The sequence below is a fragment of the Nanorana parkeri genome, unplaced genomic scaffold (assembly GCF_000935625.1).
Source record: "Nanorana parkeri isolate BGI_ZX_2015 unplaced genomic scaffold, ASM93562v1 scaffold1273, whole genome shotgun sequence".
NCBI classification, from domain to species: domain Eukaryota; kingdom Metazoa; phylum Chordata; class Amphibia; order Anura; family Dicroglossidae; genus Nanorana; species Nanorana parkeri.
The window spans coordinates 95056-113138 of NW_017307541.1; the positions used below are offsets into that span (position 1 = coordinate 95056).

At 44.8% G+C, this 18083-nt stretch overlaps 1 protein-coding gene across 1 annotated transcript in view; it reads left to right on the top strand.

Moving 5' to 3' along the window:
- LOC108797422 (AT-rich interactive domain-containing protein 4B-like) overlaps positions 1-18083 on the top strand; it is a 239620-nt gene that overhangs the window by 14985 nt on the left and 206552 nt on the right. Inside the window, exon 2 of the mRNA XM_018569011.1 lies at positions 10047-10157. Within this exon, the coding sequence (XP_018424513.1) occupies positions 10047-10157 (111 nt within the window). The remainder of the gene's footprint in view (positions 1-10046; positions 10158-18083) is intronic.

The following is an 18083-nucleotide window of genomic DNA, read 5'->3' on the forward strand; positions in this document are numbered from 1 at the left end:
TGTGTGTGTGTGTGTGTGTGTGTGTGTGTGTGTGTGTGTGTGTATATATAATTATACATTTTTTAAACAAGTTTATTTATTGAATATATAAGTTGATTTATGTATTTTAATAGTTGAAATGGACTGCGCAAGCGCAGTGTATAGTTCGCAAACTCGACGAGAAGGGCACGCAAGCGCAGTGCATGGTAGTTGAACTGGACAGGAGCTGTGTGTAGTTGGGAGAAGTTAATGGCCGTGAGAAAAGGACGCAGGCACAGTGTGGGAATGTAAGGATCGGTGAGTGGCAACGCATCTGATGCTGGAGAGTGACACAAGACACTTCCGCATTTTGACAGCGGAGAGGGGACCCGTATGCCGGTCCCGGGCTCGCACCGGGCACAGCTGAGCCCGGGACCAGCTTGACAGCGGGAGCGCACATCACGGGACCTCATACAAGCGATCTATAGCCGGCGTATTGCTTGTATATTATCGGGCATCGCTGCCTGTTTTCACATAACGGGCATTTCAGGCGCGCAAGGGGGCGTGGCTGAGCGGACGTCTAAAGACGCCCGCTCAGATCTAAAGAGCTCCTGGCCGGCCGTTTTTTTACAACGACCGGCCGGGAAGTGGTTAGGTCATATGTAATGTAACAATGCAGAGGCTGTGTCAGTTATATAAAGAGATATTTAATAATAATGCAGATATTATCAAGAGTGTGTCTGCATATCACAGGGTCATTCAGAGTTTGCTGCAGTGAGCCACCTTCTTGAAGGGTGACTTGAGGTTGTAGGTAGGGATGTCCCGATGCCACTTTTTCAGGACCAAGTACTTCCCCTCATGTACTTGCCGATACCAATTACTGATACTTTTTCTTAAAGGGACAGGTGACTTTAAATGACCCATAGTACAACTACATGTTATGTACTATGGATCATGATTTAACCTATTCATGTTGGCAGGGGAGAATTGTAAATCTATTGCTGAAGTGTAGTGGAGGTGTGTGCTGTATATATCTACTGCATATACATTACACACGTCCAGTACACTATAGCAATAGATTTACAGCTAGCCCCACCCCAGCTTCCCTCACTCCCAGTTTCACTCCGATCCCTGTTGCCTCACTAGGTGACTCTTGTAGTCGGCGCTGGGCAGGATCGCTGCATCGCGTCTCTTTGCTCAGCTTGTGGGAGGCACTCACAATTCTGCCCTGCTAACATGAATAGATTAAATAATGATCCATAGTACATATCAGGGGTGTGAAATTCCTATCGCCCGACGCCGGGGCAGGCAGTTTCGGGCGTCGGGCAAGTTTTTTTCTTCGGGCAAGCAGCACGGCTACATGTTGTGTGGGAGCCGTTTCCTACAAGTGATTTTGAACGGCTGTACAGCCATCCAAAATCACTTGTAACCTGCCTGAATCTCGCTCCCCCTCCCCTCTCCTCCTCCATCTATCTCCGGCGGCGGGCTGGCCATGTACCTCTCCCGGATGCACGCTGGCTTCTTTTCTGCCATGGTCTTTGGGGTCCCCCCTCCTGTGGGGGACCCGGGACCAGGCAAATTATATTCGGTTACAGCACGGAGCAGAGAACGCTTCTCTCCAGTGATAGCCTTCCTGTCACAGGAGAAGAGCACAGTGCTGTGCTAGAACTCCTGTGTTGGAGGTGACAGAGTCAATAAAGAGAACCTGTCACCTCCAAATGCTTTCACACAGGGGCTTGTTAGCCCTTGTGTAATAGCAATAAAGTAAAGTGGAAAAATGACACTTAAAAATGGAAAAAATAAAAAGGCGATAAAATAATAAAAATAAATGAAAATTTAAAATAACCAATATTTCAAAGTAAAATAAAATTTACAAAAAATAAAAACCCACCATCTGCATGCATGGGGTATTGTGTGTGAGTGGAGTGGGCGATCCGTTACCACACGGCAATCGTGCACAAAATCGTATGGATGGCCTAGCGGTCACAGAATCACACACCACCGCCGATCACGCTGGCGGTGCCATTATTGTCTAATGGCACCCCAGTCACGCCTGGCAGATTGCGCGGTTTCCCGCCACAAAACCGCCCGTGCAATCAGACAAAATCACAGTTGAAAACACTGCATGGTGTGTGTTGCGAAAAAAGGTACATGTACCTTTTTTCAGTGATTGCCACACGGATGTAACTCCACTGAAAGCAATGGGGCCGCGCGGCAACTACTGCATGCAACCGCACATGATCGCCCAAGTCTGCACCAGCCCTAAAGGGTAAGTTCACTTTCCCTAGTAATTTGTAAAAATGGAATTACCTGCTCAAATCTGGCCCCCCCTCCCCCTCCTACTTACCTTTCAGGGAACGGTCCTTCCCATCCGCCAATATGTGTGTACTATCTGTAACTGTGCCATGTATTCTGAATTTCGCTTGCAAATTGCAAGCACTCGTTGGTCAGCGCGGTCACCTGACGCCACTGACCAATGAGAAGCTCTTCTTGGCACTGCTAAATACGGTTTTGGGTAAAATCGGGACAAGTAGATTGTCATGAGGGACAAGTAGATCGGGCCCCCACTTTAGTTCTTGGACAAGTAGTTGATTTAAAAAAAAAATTCCACACCCCTGCATATACAGCACACATGCCCCGTACACTGCAGTAATAGAGTTACAATTATCCCCTGCTAACATGAATAGGTTAAATGATCCGTAGTACATAAAGTGCAGAATTGTAAATCTATTGCTGCAGTGAATTGGGAATCTGTACATGTACTATGTACTACATATAGAATGCACTGCAGCAATAGATTTACAATTCTGCACTTTATGTACTACGGATCATTTAACCTATTCATGTTAGCAATGGATAATTGTAAATCTATTGTTGCAGTGCATTCTATATTTACAATTCTCATCTGCTAACATGAATGGGTTAAATGATCCATAGTACAGGGCTACATATGGATCATTTAATCCATTCATGTTAGCAGAGGAGAATTGTAAATCTATAGTCTCCAGTGTATTAGCAGTGTGTACTCTATATGTGCTACATTTAGAGTACACACTGCTAATACACTGGAGACCATAGATTTACATTTATAACCTGCTTAATAGTGCCCCCCTTGCCCTCACTCACTGTGCGGGAGAGCAGCGACGAGTCGGCGCCGGTCCGGTGGTAGGAGCTCCAGGTTGGGTCCTAATTTAGCTGGCCCGGAGGTGCCGGCCAGTTAAATTAAGATCTCACCTGGAGCTCCTCACACGGGACCAGCGCTGACTCGCTGCTGCTCTCCGGCACTGAAGGATGGAGCTGAAGATGAGCTTCGCGTCACTGCTGCTCTGGTGGGCAGTGCTCCGAGTGGGGTCCTCCGGGCAGTCGCCGGCCACCTAAATTAGGACACAACCTGGAGCGCCACCCACCGGAGCAGCAGTGACGCGACGCTCGGCGAGGTAAGAAAAAAATAAACCATAGCGCAAGCTTCGGCGCTATGTATCGGGGCATTTTGACAAGTACTGATGCTAGTACCGGTATCGGGACATCCCTACTTGTAAGCAGCCTGATGGTCACTCCTCCTCCCCTCCTCTGTACACTGCCTCTCCCCTCCACCTCTGTCACCATCCTCTGCCTCTCTTTCCAGCTGCTGCCTCTCTCCTTGCCCACTCTGTCACTGCCCTCTGCTGCCTCCCTCCCCGCCGTGGTCTTCGTGGTCCCCCGCTCTTCTCGGGGACCTACGACCATGGCAAATTAGATCAGGTTGGAGGGTGGGGAGCAGAGCGGAGAACATCACAGTCGCAGCCTTCTTGTCACAGAACATGCACTGTGCTAGAACTCCTGTATTGGAGGTGACAGGTTCAATAAAGAGAACCTGTCACCTCCAAATGCTATCACACAGGGCTTGTTAGCTCCTGTGTAATAACAATAAAGTTAAGTGCAAAAAGTAATAAAATATTAAATGTAAATCAATAATGTAAAAATAACACATAATTGAAAATAGAGATAAATAGAAATTTTACAAATAGGCGATAAAGTAAAAAAAAAAAAAAAAAAAAAAAAAAATACATGAAAATGAAAAATAATAAAATTAAAACCAACCCTGCTGCCCCACCATCTACATGCGAATAAACACATGCATAGGGTATTGTGTGTGTGAGCGGAGTGGTGCCATATTGTGTTGATCGGGCAGCAACGCTCTCTAACACGCACAATGTGCATTAAGGCCAGACTCACACCTGGTCAATACGTGACCGTGCGGCAATCGGGCACGAAACTGCACGGATGGCTGAGCGGTCACGGAATTGCACACCACCACCGATCATGCTAGCAGTGCCCTTATTTTGTAATGACACCCCAGGTAGATCACACGAATTCTAACCACAATACCGCCTGTGAAATTGCGCACAATCGCAGTTGAAATCAATGGGGCCGCGCGGACATGCTGTATGCATCAGCATGCGATCGTGTGGTCCCGGGATTGCCCAAGTCTGCATCAGCCCTAATGGGTAAATCCACTTTCCCAAGTAATTTGGGAAAATAGAATTACCCGCACAAATCTGGCCCCCTCTCCCGCCCTGCCTTTCGGCGCACAGTCCTTCTTGTCCGCCAGTACGGGTGTACTATCTGTACCTGTGCCATGTATTCTGAATTTCGCTCGCAAATTGCAAGCACTCGGTCACTTGACGGCACTGACCGATGAAGCGCTTCTTAGCACTACTAAATACAGTTTTGGTAAAATATTTTTTTTTTGTATCAGACAAGCAGATTGTTATGAGACACGTAGATCGGGAACCCGCTTTAGTCCTTGGACGAGTAGCTTTTTAAAAAAAATGTCCACACCCCTGGGGCTTAATATATTAATATATGTATGCCCCATCTCCAGGGTTTACCATTCTCCAGATCTTTTCTCATTCCAAGGAGTTTTCCCATCACAGTGGAGGCATAAGGTAAACGGGAAGAGAGGAGGCACTGCACGTCAGCATAGTTTGTCCTTGTCAGGGTTTCACCCTGATATAACTGGTTTGCAGCATTCTGGTCTGGCTACCATTCCACCCACCTGTGATTCCTCCTTTGTCTGAGCAGACTGTGTAATGTTGCTCACTACTCCCAGGCTCCCTCTTATGGCCAAACAGGGAACATATGAGAGAGCCAGATGGGAGTTTCCTGACTGAGTGATGTCACCCCACTCACTATATAAACCACTCAGTCCAGTCTGACCTTGTCCGTGCATGTTTTTACCTGCTAATGCATTCCTGCTGGTCAGTGTATCCTGATTCCATGTATGACCCGATCCTTGCTGCCGTTCTCCTCTGGTTGCTGCTCCTGGCTTGTTCCTGACAACGCTGATTTCTGTGTTCCAGACCTGGCTTGTATGACTACCCACTCCGGCTCTTGACCTTGGCTTGTTCCTGTTTATGATTTTTGTTTGCTCCTACGGACACTTTTCTTAAAGTATTTTTAAGTAGCACCTTGTGCTTGTCTGTTTTTCATTGTGCTCTGGCACTGATGGATTCAAAAAAATTCTGCCAATGGGCTTGTTTCTTTCTGTGACAATATATCACAGAAATGTTAACACATGCATACTCTGAGTTTACGTTTTGTCTTGACTACATACATTTTTGCGCAAGGACATTTGATAACATATACCACACCACATACATAAGATTTAAAGTGATATTAAACCTTATTTTTTTCTTTACACGTTTTAATTCCGTCATTTTATAGGTATCCCCTTGCCCCCTTCCACCCTGTGCTGTGCGGATGCCTCTATCGGCTATCCAGCTGATGAGAAGACACCCGTGTGTGCTCGCTCCCAGCTGTGGCTGCACCTATCTGTGTGTCCAGGGACACACACAGTGAGCGGCAATCCACGCCCCCCACTTGCAGAGTCATAATTTGACTGATGGCAGAAGGAGCCTGAAGGCTACCCTCCGTACCTTCCCCCTGGATCAGGAAGTTCAGGGAATGTTGACTATCTTCCTGGTCCTGGCGGAGAAGATGAGCGGCAGCAGGGACAATAGAAAGGTACTTGGTGTTTTTAAACTCAATGCAAAGGTAAAAGAAACACCAAACCTTTAGTGCTACTTTATTATGTAGGGAATTTCAAAACAGTTTTGCATTTTCCACAAACTTGCATAGACTGCAGTGTCCACATACAAACAAGCGCCGCTCAGAATACAGATATTAACATGTCATCAGCATGAAAATTCCACGTCAGTACAAATTCATTTTATTAATAGTTGTCATAACGATCAGTGCATTCGTGGCCACGTAGGGTCCCCTTTATCAGGCTCAAAAATGAGTGGGTAATTATATTTTCCCCAGTCATCGTCCAGGGCAGCCTCTGAGAGATGGGATCCTCCCACCTGAAACGCATCATCCACAATTAGAATAAAAAGGGCGGGCCCTCCTAACCACCTCAGTATTTTGTGTTTCCTCCGGCCGAACAGGAGCATCGCAACGTTTGTTATTTTACTCCAGGCCTATCATGCTAGATAGCAGGGGCCTCCTGAGGCATGCTGCTCTCACTCGCAGGACAGTGGACCTGTAGGGTCTCAGGCACAGGACTTTTCCCAGAACTGATTCCCCCAGAGTCCTTACAAAAAATTTTTGCCCAGAGGTTCCCCTCGATAATGGAAGGAGATGCCAACCATCCTCGCTGGCGTAGTGTCTCCAGATGGAGTCCCCCGGAGTGTCGTGCTACAGGAATTGACAGATGACCTGATGGGCTCTCTGGCGGCAGTAGAGCTGCATCACAGCAGGACACGAATAATGTGCTTTGTCGACAATCCACATCGGCAAGCAGGGGCGCCAGGAGTGGGGCAGGAGCGTGAGTCCAAACTGGAAGGGTGATGCACACCGTTGGACTCTTCATCACAGGCTGCTTCTCCCATTCTGGGGTTTCAAAGCGCCAGCTCCAAGGTAGGCGGGTCTACAATTGACAAGTCCCCCCTACCTGTACCCTTCTTGCTCTGGGGGCCTACTTCGGTGGGGCAAGGGGTAGTTGGCTTACTTGATGCACCTCCCAATCGGTCTCTCTCCAGGGGGGTGCAGCTTGGTCTCGGGTGGCAGGCTCTGAGCCCTTCCCTTTTTTGGCATAAGTATAGGCCTCAGAGGATAAGCCCCTGCCAGCAGAAGCCAAAACACCCTAAGAGTGCTTTCTGCATTGACAAATTGTTTTTCTTTCCGGGCCCAGCTTTTCTGCCAGATCTGTGTATCGCCAAAGAGGGGCATGCATGGGAGGGAGTGTTTATGGTCATATCTCCCTCACACAGACAGGATCTGGCTCCCCAGTTACTGGGGATGGATCCAGGCAGTATCTTATTTAGGACAGCCTGGCTGTTCACCTGCTTTTTCTGGACTTTGGCTGCGCTCTCCCCTCTAATGTACACCTTGTACTGGAAGGTATTCTTGCAGGGCCAACACTCTGGTGGAGGTATTGCGCTGTGCTTTGGAGGGGCTCAGTCATGTTCTTGTGCCTGCAGACAATGTACTGGGCAGAGGAGGTATTGGAGTGGAGACTGAATCACCCCATTTTACCTGGAGAGGCAGACAAAGGTGTAATTTACAGGCTTTGCAGATAGGCCATTTTACCTGGGGGTGAGTGTCGAATAATTATAATAATAATCGAATAATTGTGTATACCATAGCCCTGTTGCTGTGATGAGAACCAACGCATGGAGATCCTTGTACAGCATCTATACTATAGCTGAAGCCTGTGCTACCTTTGGCAGGAGTAATAGGGTTATATCGCTACTAGGGAGTTTTTGTCCAGAGAATTTCAATTCACCTGGGTGGATTGGCTACACAGGTGATTGACCATTCTAACAGCGCTGGTGGACACCTCCAGACATGCTTGGGGTTCCTACCTCTGGGGCAGCACTGTTACCTATATTGGTTTTACCTTATCTCTGGAGGCCCTTTTTTTCCCTCGACGGTTAAAACCGAACATGTAAGCGGATATGCTTTAGCTTTATCCCACTTGAATAAGGATGGAGTGCTGAGAAGGGTTATGGGACTCTTCCATAGCTCCTTTAGGCCTGGTTCACACCTGTACGTTTATGTATTCGTCCTGCGGAGGAATGGCGCAGGAATACTGGCTGCTCTCTGAATTCAGAAGGCATTTAGCATGCTCAGACACACGATTTTAGAGAAATTTTATTTGGTACAATCACAAGCTGTGTGTTTTTTGTCAGATTATTTTTGTGGAGCACTGAAATCGAACATGGAGGTGTGATTTGAAACTATTCCGGGCACACACCCGAATGCAGCAGATATGGACAAGCCATGATATACCAGATCACTGCAGAGACAGGCTGCATACTTCAGGGTTTATGGTTGTGCCTGCACCCATGTAATCTAGGCATCGTTTAGGAATGGGCGGGTGTTTTTACCCCCAACAGGTCAGTATTTCGAAGTGGCGACCTGCTTGGGTTTTCTACATACATCAGCTTCTCTATTCTGCCTATAGTATCGGAGGAGTGTCAAACCTTAGGATCATAGGCCAGCCACGTGACATTTATTTGATCTCACAGTTGCTTCGTCTTGCCTCGTGGCACTTTGCAGTACAGGTCAGGCCAAGTAATGTCTACAAAAATGCTGCACTGTTTTTCTTTGTTGGGAAAGACAGGGTGCTGCGAGCACATGCAATGAAGGGGTAAACACCCTGTTAATATTGGTTGCCATTTGACATATGTTTTAACTCTTGAGATTGTGAGTGCATTCGTTGGCGCAATCAACTATAAAATCTGGGAATGATGAAGTTAATTTTTAAACGTAGGGGTTAACTGGCCAGGTAGAACTAACTTACCCAGTGAGCCCTTGGCTTCTGTAAAGGTCAGAAGTCCTGGAATTGACGGGCTTTGATCAAGAGCCTAAGTACAGCTGTCCTAGACAAATCTCAAACAACTCTGCACCTTCTTGGTGTCTGGGTGTGAGTGTACACATAGGTATGTATGTATGTATGCCTTCCTTCCTGAGAGGCCTTAATCCATTGTATCTTAGCCAGGTGATGACTGAGTGTGTACAGACACACTCGTGGCATAATTTGGCATGTATATCAATAGAGGGTTGGCGTCCCTCCTTTTTATCCTGTTTCATCCATAGGATAGAAGTTGGCTTCTTAACCTGACAAAGCTTTAGTAGGTTTCTCTGGTACTACTTGGACTTATAAGTTATCAGGTACCTAACTTAGGTTTTCCCTAATTAATTGAGAAAGTGAATTTACCCTTTAATGCACATTGTGCGTGTTAGAGAGCACTGCTTAGTCACATGCAGGTGGAGGCGGGGGGGGGGGTGGTTCTATTTTTTTTTTCTTTTCTTTTATTGTTTTTTACGTTATCACTTTTTATTTTATTCTTTACTTTTTAATCACTTTAAAAATCACAATTTTTATGTTATTATTTTTTCACTGTTTTTGTCCAGTTTTAATCATTTTAATATTTTGTTTTTACTTTTATCACTTTTTTAATTTACTTTTATTTTTTTACTTTTTTTTTCTTTTTTCTTTTCCACCTACCTTTTATTGCTATCACACATGGGATAACAAGCCCCTATGTAATAGTGTTTGGAGGTGACAGATTTTCCTTATAGAATCTGCCCTCCACACAGAATATCAAGCAACTGCATTGTGCTCGATTTTGTGCAGCTTGTGACAGCTGAGATAGGGGGTGCTGTGAGTACAGCAGTCCCGTCTCACTGATCACACAGAGCGGAGAACGGACGTTCTTCACTCTGCTCCCCGCTCTCCATTTTGAAATGTTTGCTGTGGTCCCGGGTCCCCTGGAGAGTAGGGGACCCCAAAAACTAAGCTGCGGGGGGCGGACAAGACGGCTGCTCATTTTATAAAAGTGTATCTTAGATCACTTGTACTAAATGAGCGGTGGCTTCCCTGCTCAGCATTTAGCTCTGCTAGCCCGCAGCAGGGCTAAATGTAGAATATAACTACCCACCCGGCGCCCGGAACTGCATTGAGCACCACTGTAGTGTTGTTATGCTGCTATTTTCTGGTTTTATGTTATTCTGCTTTTAAAGATACAAATATTTCGGCCATTTAAAAATATGTTTTAAGCTATTTATTATTAATAGTTTTAAAATCTTTTTAACAGTCTTTAGATGAGCGTCCTTACCTGTCGGTTGGTACAGAAGTAAGTGCTAAATACAGAGGTGCTTTCTGTGAAGCCAAGATAAAGTCCACAAAAAGGCTGGTCAAAGTTAAGGTAGGTCATAAATCAATCTACACTTTATTGTATCATTGATGTACCACAGAATATGGGAAACTACCCTGCTTCACACCCAAGTTAATAACAAAATTAAATATTATATTTTATAAGACTAATCATTCAATAATTAGCACGTGTTTTTGCTGAAAATGGCTTTTAAAGATTATTAAAATCAACGTAATGTTTTATCTGGCAGATCTGTATGAAAAAAATAAGTAACTTTTTCGCTCGCCTGAATATTTTCTGTCGGATCTGCCTAGTATAACAATAATCATCCACTGTGTAATTCTTCACAGTTTGGATTTGTATACATTCATATATTTTGGTCAGAATTCTGCAATTTACTCAAACCTAGAAGCCGACCTGTGACAATGAAACAAAAATTATTTTCTTTGCTTCTGACCTGAAGAAGAGAGGTGCACTCTCGAAAGTTTGTCTTTTATATATTTTGTTAGTCCAATAAGAAAGGTATCATTGCACATTGCAATACTGCGTTTTTGTTTTTTTTGACGTCTTGTCTACTGGACTTATATGGCTTACCCATTTATATTGCACTAATATATATACATACAGTGGGGCAAAAAAGTATTTAGTCAGCCAATACTTTTTTGCCCCACTGTATATAGATATATATATATATATATCTCCTGAAAAGGCCACGGGGGTTGATTTACATCAATCTTTTAGGTCTGATAGTCGCTTAGTGACTTCCCTCTGTTGTTAAATCACAGAGGCCATTCAAACCGCTCCTAGTATTTTTTGGCTTCACCTCTCGTACAATCAGAGAATACCTAGTATTTTTGCCACCGGCCGCCATTGTATGCAGTAAACACATAACTGTTTTTACTCCTGATTTTAAATTTCAAGCATCTTAATCTTACATATTTGACCATGTAAGGAACAGGGAGGGTGTGGGACAGTCAACATAAGTTACATGCCCAATGGCACCTTATGGAGATTTCATATTGTATTCTCCTACACACTGTTAAGTACCCACATTTCTAGGTTAAAAAAAATCCAGAATAGTATCTTGTTGTCGCATACCCCAGCAGCAGGTAATGAGGATACCATTGCTGTGACTTTACTTTCACATCTCTTTTCAAATAGAGGTCAAAGGGAAAGTACAGAAACGTCATATGCATGCATGTCGCTAGAGTCCATCCCCAATCACATTGCCTATAGCATTGACATGCCTATAGACACCGTAAGCTCAATTTATTTTAAATCATGTTGATCCATCAAAGAGATTTAAATGGCGAAAAAAACAAAACCTTTAACACATTTGTGACTGGAGACGTTCACTGTACGTCTCCATCGTGAAGTGCTGAAATGACTGCTCACGTTCACTGTACGTGTGCAGCTATTTAGGGCTTTGACGTGCTGGTAACCACTGAGAATCAGCAGTTACCGTTCAATAATGGATGCCTCAGTATTGAGGTATTCATTAATGAAATAGTTAAGTTTTTGTAAAAGCTTCTTTCTTTCATCAATGAATGAAGCTGTTACAAATACTGGAGCGCTATCAGCGATCTGGTATTTGACAGCTGAAATAGCAGATAAGAAGAACAAGTACTAAATGCTGTGCTATTTCAGTTTTGACAGCTCTTTACAGATCGCACTTCCCTGATGTTTACAGGCTGTTTTGTTACAATACTTTCTTCAATACGTTCTTCAACATGTAACAATATATTTCTATGAAACATTGTATCCTACTTTTGATTGTCTGGGAACGATCAGCAGCCTTTAGTGAGATCTGATCCTGTCATGCTGTCAAGATCAGTCACTAAGTTTATTATTGGCTGTGCCTAAGTTTGGAACAACCTAATAATAATCCATTTTTTTTTTTTAAATGACTCAAATTATCAGTCATAGTGACTGCTCGATATAATTGACAAAAAAAGTGTAAAGTGTTAAAAAATTAACTAAAAATTATGTATAAATATATTGTTATACTATTATCAAAAATGAATTCCTTACAATGAATCTGCAGCTGAGATTTGTTTTCCCCCCCAAGGGGTTACTTTTTTATTTAACCCCCCTCATAACGGCGTTCAAAATATGTCGCTGTCCCCAAGTGTGACAGTAACGCTTAAAGGAGAATTATGAGGCGAGTGAGTTTCACTCAGCCTCATAATCTGAGCCGACCTGTGACAATGAAACTAAAATTATTTTCTTTGCACTCATTGAAGGACACAGCCCCCCTAACCGATTAGTTGTTGCCTTTTTGTGTATTGAGATGTTCACTATTTGCTACTTACTGAGGCTGTCCTATCATATGAGGGGTTTGCCACTGGCAGGGGGCTGCCCCTGGACTGTTTCTTTGTTTACGCCTGCAGTTGGCTGTGTACTTCAATGAATGCAGAGAAAAGGATTTGACGTTCAGTGCAAAAATCCAATTTTTTGAAGCTAAAATACTAAGGATGCAAAGACATATCGGCCACCTGCACGACATGCACCTCGCAGTGTTTTCAACCGTGATCGCCCGCAGCGGTATTGCAGTAGGAAAACGCGCAATCTGCCTGGCATGACTGGGGTGCCATTAGAAAATAATGGCAATGACAGCACGATCGGCGGTGGTGTGCGATTCCGTGACCACCCAGCCATCCGCTCGGTTTCCTGCACGATGACTGGGCAGTCACAGATCGCACACCACTGCCGATCGCGCTGGATCGGCGCTCCACGCCCCCCGCTCGTAGCGGCGCTCTCGGCGCTCAAAGAAAGCCAGCCCTGCTACTTGTCCGTAGCAGGGCTAAAACAGTGCAAAAACCACGTGCCCGGAACTACATGTCCCGGGCGCCGGGCGATACGAATTCCACACCCCTGTGTATGTATAAAATATACACTGAGTGGCCAGATTATTATGACCACCCCAACAGTACTTCGGGCCACGAGATAACTCCACAAAATGACTTAGTTGGGCCGCCTCGTGACTCCACGAGATGTTGAAAGGTAATGCGAGGAATCTGACACTGCACTGTTGCCCTTCTGTTGTCTTGTACCAGTCTTGCCACTCTCCATTCTGCCCTAACATTGACTAGTCGCTGACGGCCACAATTCGCACGTTCAGACCCAGATTTTCGGCTGACAGTCCAGTCTTTAAACACTTTAAGAACAGCTGCTCTTGAACATTTATCGAATTCCGCTGTTTTTCTGATACTCGCTCCATGGCTCGCGCCAACAATCATCCCACATTCAAAGGCTGTTAAATCGCGTTGTTTACCCATATCCTAAGAAAAAAAAAATCACTTCTACTGTCGTGGTAAACAACCTGCTTCCCTATTTATAATGCTCTGGCCCTCTAGCAACTTCAGCGCGAAATTATAGCTAATTTGCCTACAAACGTCAGGTGGTCATAATAAACTGGCCACTCAATGTATGTATATGTACTGTATGTATAATATGTAGCACTTGTGTGGTAGTGTACAATATCTGAGGTAGCTACTGAGCTTGTACTGAATACCACTGCCATAATGTGATGTCAAAAATATGACTGCAATATTCTGCACATGTGTGTTAGTGTCTGCAGAGACGGGCCACTATATCTCATGCACATCCATGGCCCACTCCAAAGTAGATGCATTGGGTTTTGAATCTGCATATGTAAAGAGATGCACTCTTGCTCATCTTAACCACTTGCTGTTCAACCAATTATAAATACACTGCTGGACGCTGAGTGGCGGGTTGGTGTTTATAAAGCCCTTTCCACTCGCACTCACCAAACCACCCCCACTTTCAGTCAAGAGTAGGAAAGTTTGACAAATTATAGCCTTACACACATACAAGTGTTCGGGTTAGAGAGCCACCCGATCGCTTTTATGGTATGGGAAGTGTCTGCCTCTGCCCCCGCTGCCGGCTATCCTGGGCTCCTCTGCCCTTCGTGCAGGCCCGGGAACCACATGGCGGGTCTCTGGCTCAATCAGAGGGGAGTGCAGCACATTCCCCCTGCTGATATCCCCTCTGTTTACTGAATGCAGAAGCAAATTAATTCTAGGGCCATCAAATCACTGTTAACACTAAATTGATGAGCAGTAAAAGCTATTAAAGCTTTGCCTATGGCCAATTTGGGGTATGGTAGTCATTTGCGGGTGGACACAATGTTGCATAGTTACATAGTATTTGGGGTTGAATAAAGACATACGTCCATCAAGTCCACGCACTCACTTCTGACAATGTATTTGCTATATTGACTGTTTCTACTATTTTAACCTCGGTGATTACTTTAGCTGTGTCGACTGGAGTGAGCCCACTATCTAGTCCTCTATTACTTCTTAAGGCTAATGTTAAGGCTTGACATGTTTTGCTGTCTATTTACCCGACATGACCCCATCTTTTACATTTTACCCACCCATTTTTATTTCATTTTTGTACTTTTTTTCTCTCTTTAATATAGTAAAAAAATTAAACACAGCGGAGGCTAAATACCACCAAAAGAATGTTCTACCTGTCCCAAAAAAATAATCTAAAATTAATTTTGGTATGGTGTTGCACGCCTGAATAAATGTCAAAGTACCGCAGTAATAACTAAATGACATGTGTACCACTATTGGTCCATCGACCTGTATTCCAACCGTGATGAGTGATGAATGAAAATAAACTATCAGTATGTATAGGTCACTATACACTTTCAAAATTATGAGTTACGTACTCGTATATACACCTGTGTATCTGTGATTCAATAATCCTGGGCAGTGTACCCACGCAATATACCGTTTAAATATTACTATTAGTGTTAAAACACTGTGAATAGTCCATATAGTCCTATAACATTCCTGGTGCAACAAAATTTATCGCAATCCGTGCGTTGATGTGGGCGATCCTGTGAAACTTGCTGGGGATTTAGGCGAGTCCTGTACGTCTCCCCTCAAAGTGTGCACTCACCGTGATCTGATGGCTGTGGTAAGCAGCCGAAAGCGCTTGTATAGTAACTCACGGAGCCGCAACGTCCTCACTGTGTCTTTTTCCAATCAGTGTCCAGCAGGCGGCGTGTCTCCAGAATCTCCCCTGTATACTGCCTCCTATATACGTGTCAGGCTCACACGTATATAGGAGGCAGTATACAGGGACACTAGATTATTTTAAAAGTGTATAGTGAACTATACATACTGATCGTTTTATTTTCATTCATCACGGTTGGAATACAGTTCGATGGACCAATAGTGGTACACATGTCATATAGTTATTACTTAGTTCGGCACATTCACAAGATTGGCGCTGCATATTTGTAAATACATATGATTTGGCTTAGTTGTCCTTATTGCAGCAGCTTTCACTTTATTCATAATTTACACTTAGCATCAGCATATTGTTACCAAACCGAGTACAGGCCATTTTGGAGAAGTCCAGGGGTAAAATTAATTTTAGGAAATTGTTCTTTCCAAGTCAGAATATTGAATGCAACTAAACAAACATGCTAATGCTTATCCTGTTTTACTATTCTCTCAACTTGCAATCTCTATATGTGGATGGAACGAAGGGAAAAACTATAAATCCATATTACATCCTGTGTTCTTTTAATATAGCTACACACCTTTTGGTGTCTGTTGGAGATTGTTATGGTCCATCGACCTGTATTCCAACCGTGATGAGTGATGAATGAAAATAAACTATCAGTATGTATAGGTCACTATACACTTTCAAAATTATGAGTTACGTACTCGTATATACACCTGTGTATCTGTGATTCAATAATCCTGGGCAGTGTACCCACGCAATATACCGTTTAAATATTACTATTAGTGTTAAAACACTGTGAATAGTCCATATAGTCCTATAACATTCCTGGTGCAACAAAATTTATCGCAATCCGTGCGTTGATGTGGGCGATCCTGTGAAACTTGCTGGGGATTTAGGCGAGTCCTGTACGTCTCCCCTCAAAGTGTGCACTCACCGTGATCTGATGGCTGTGGTAAGCAGCCGAAAGCGCTTGTATAGTAACTCACGGAGCCGCAACGTCCTCACTGTGTCTTTTTCCAATCAGTGTCCAGCAGGCGGCGTGTCTCCAGAATCTCCCCTGTATACTGCCTCCTATATACGTGTCAGGCTCACACGTATATAGGAGGCAGTATACAGGGACACTAGATTATTTTAAAAGTGTATAGTGAACTATACATACTGATCGTTTTATTTTCATTCATCACGGTTGGAATACAGTTCGATGGACCAATAGTGGTACACATGTCATATAGTTATTACTTAGTTCGGCACATTCACAAGATTGGCGCTGCATATTTGTAAATACATATGATTTGGCTTAGTTGTCCTTATTGCAGCAGCTTTCACTTTATTCATAATTTACACTTAGCATCAGCATATTGTTACCAAACCGAGTACAGGCCATTTTGGAGAAGTCCAGGGGTAAAATTAATTTTAGGAAATTGTTCTTTCCAAGTCAGAATATTGAATGCAACTAAACAAACATGCTAATGCTTATCCTGTTTTACTATTCTCTCAACTTGCAATCTCTATATGTGGATGGAACGAAGGGAAAAACTATAAATCCATATTACATCCTGTGTTCTTTTAATATAGCTACACACCTTTTGGTGTCTGTTGGAGATTGTTCCTTAAGTAGGTCATGGATACTAAATTAGCATGGCTTCTTATTCAAGTCTTGATAGTCATCCTGTGAACAGCTAGCTTTCAGTAAAAAGTACATCCACACCTTTCACTGCCTTTTCCTGGCAAACTGCATTTGCCACTGGCAGGGCTGTTACACCAATTATGCCAATTGAGGTGGGGGCTTCAGATGGCCCTCAGGAGGTACAGTGGGGGGCTTATCTGCCGCGAAGCAAACAAGGTGTTTGCCTCGGGCGGCAGATTCCAGGGGGGTGGCAAAAATGCCACGGAGGAGGCTTGGCTTCCCGTGCCATGTAGGAGGACGACTGTGCTGGCAGGGCCCAGCATAGATTCTGCACGGCCCACCAAAGAGTCGCAGGTGGGCTGTGCTATACCCTTTGGTGGGCTCTGTAGGATCTGTGGGGGGCTTTGCTGGATCTGTAGTGGGCTCTGCAGCCTGCAAAGCCCACCACCGATCCTGCACAGCCCCCCTAAGATCCAGCAGAATGCAGGGTCTCAGGGAGTCTCTGCAGGATCTGTGGGGGCTGTGCATGATCTCAGGGGGGCTTTGCAGGGTATCTGGTGGGCTTTGCAGGATCCGTAGGGGGCTCTGCAGGCTGCAAAGCCCACCACAAATCCTGCACTGCCCCCCTGAGATCCTGCAGGGTCTCAGCAGGATATGTGGGGGGCTTTGCCGGGTCTCAGGGGGGCTTTGCATGATCTGTGGTGGGCTTTGCAGGATCCGTAGGGGGCTCTGCAGGCTGCAAAGCCCACCACAAATCCTGCACTGCCCCCCTGAGATCCTGCAGGGTCTCAGCAGGATATGTGGGGGGCTTTGCCGGGTCTCAGGGGGGCTTTAGGAACATGTCAAAAGCTAGATACAGCGTGTTCACTGTATCCAGCGACTGACGGGTTACGCAAAAAGTATTAAACAGTAAAGGGTGGGGTAAATTTAGGGGGGGGGGCGTCCAAGTTTTACCTTGCCTAGGGCAGCCCCAAACCAGAATCCACCACTGGGTACAGTGAGGGCAGAACTGAGGCTGTGGTAAAAAAAAATCACAAGCTCAATGTTACTGAGCTCTTTGCCTGGCCACTTTGAACAACACACAGCCAGTCATAACTCCCGAGCCGCTTCAGTGACACAGAGCCTTTAAAATGTGTAGTCAGCGTTGGTCAGTGACTCAGCACATGCACAGTGTCTGGGCAAAGATTTTTACTCAGGAATGCCGAGTCTGTACTTTCAACACGCTCCATGTCACTGAGCTGGCTGTCTGTATGCATGGGGACAAAGACAGCACTACCGAGGCCCAAGGCAGATATTTATTGAAGGAAAGGGGGGGGGGGGGGGGGAGAGGGGGCTCCCTCCCC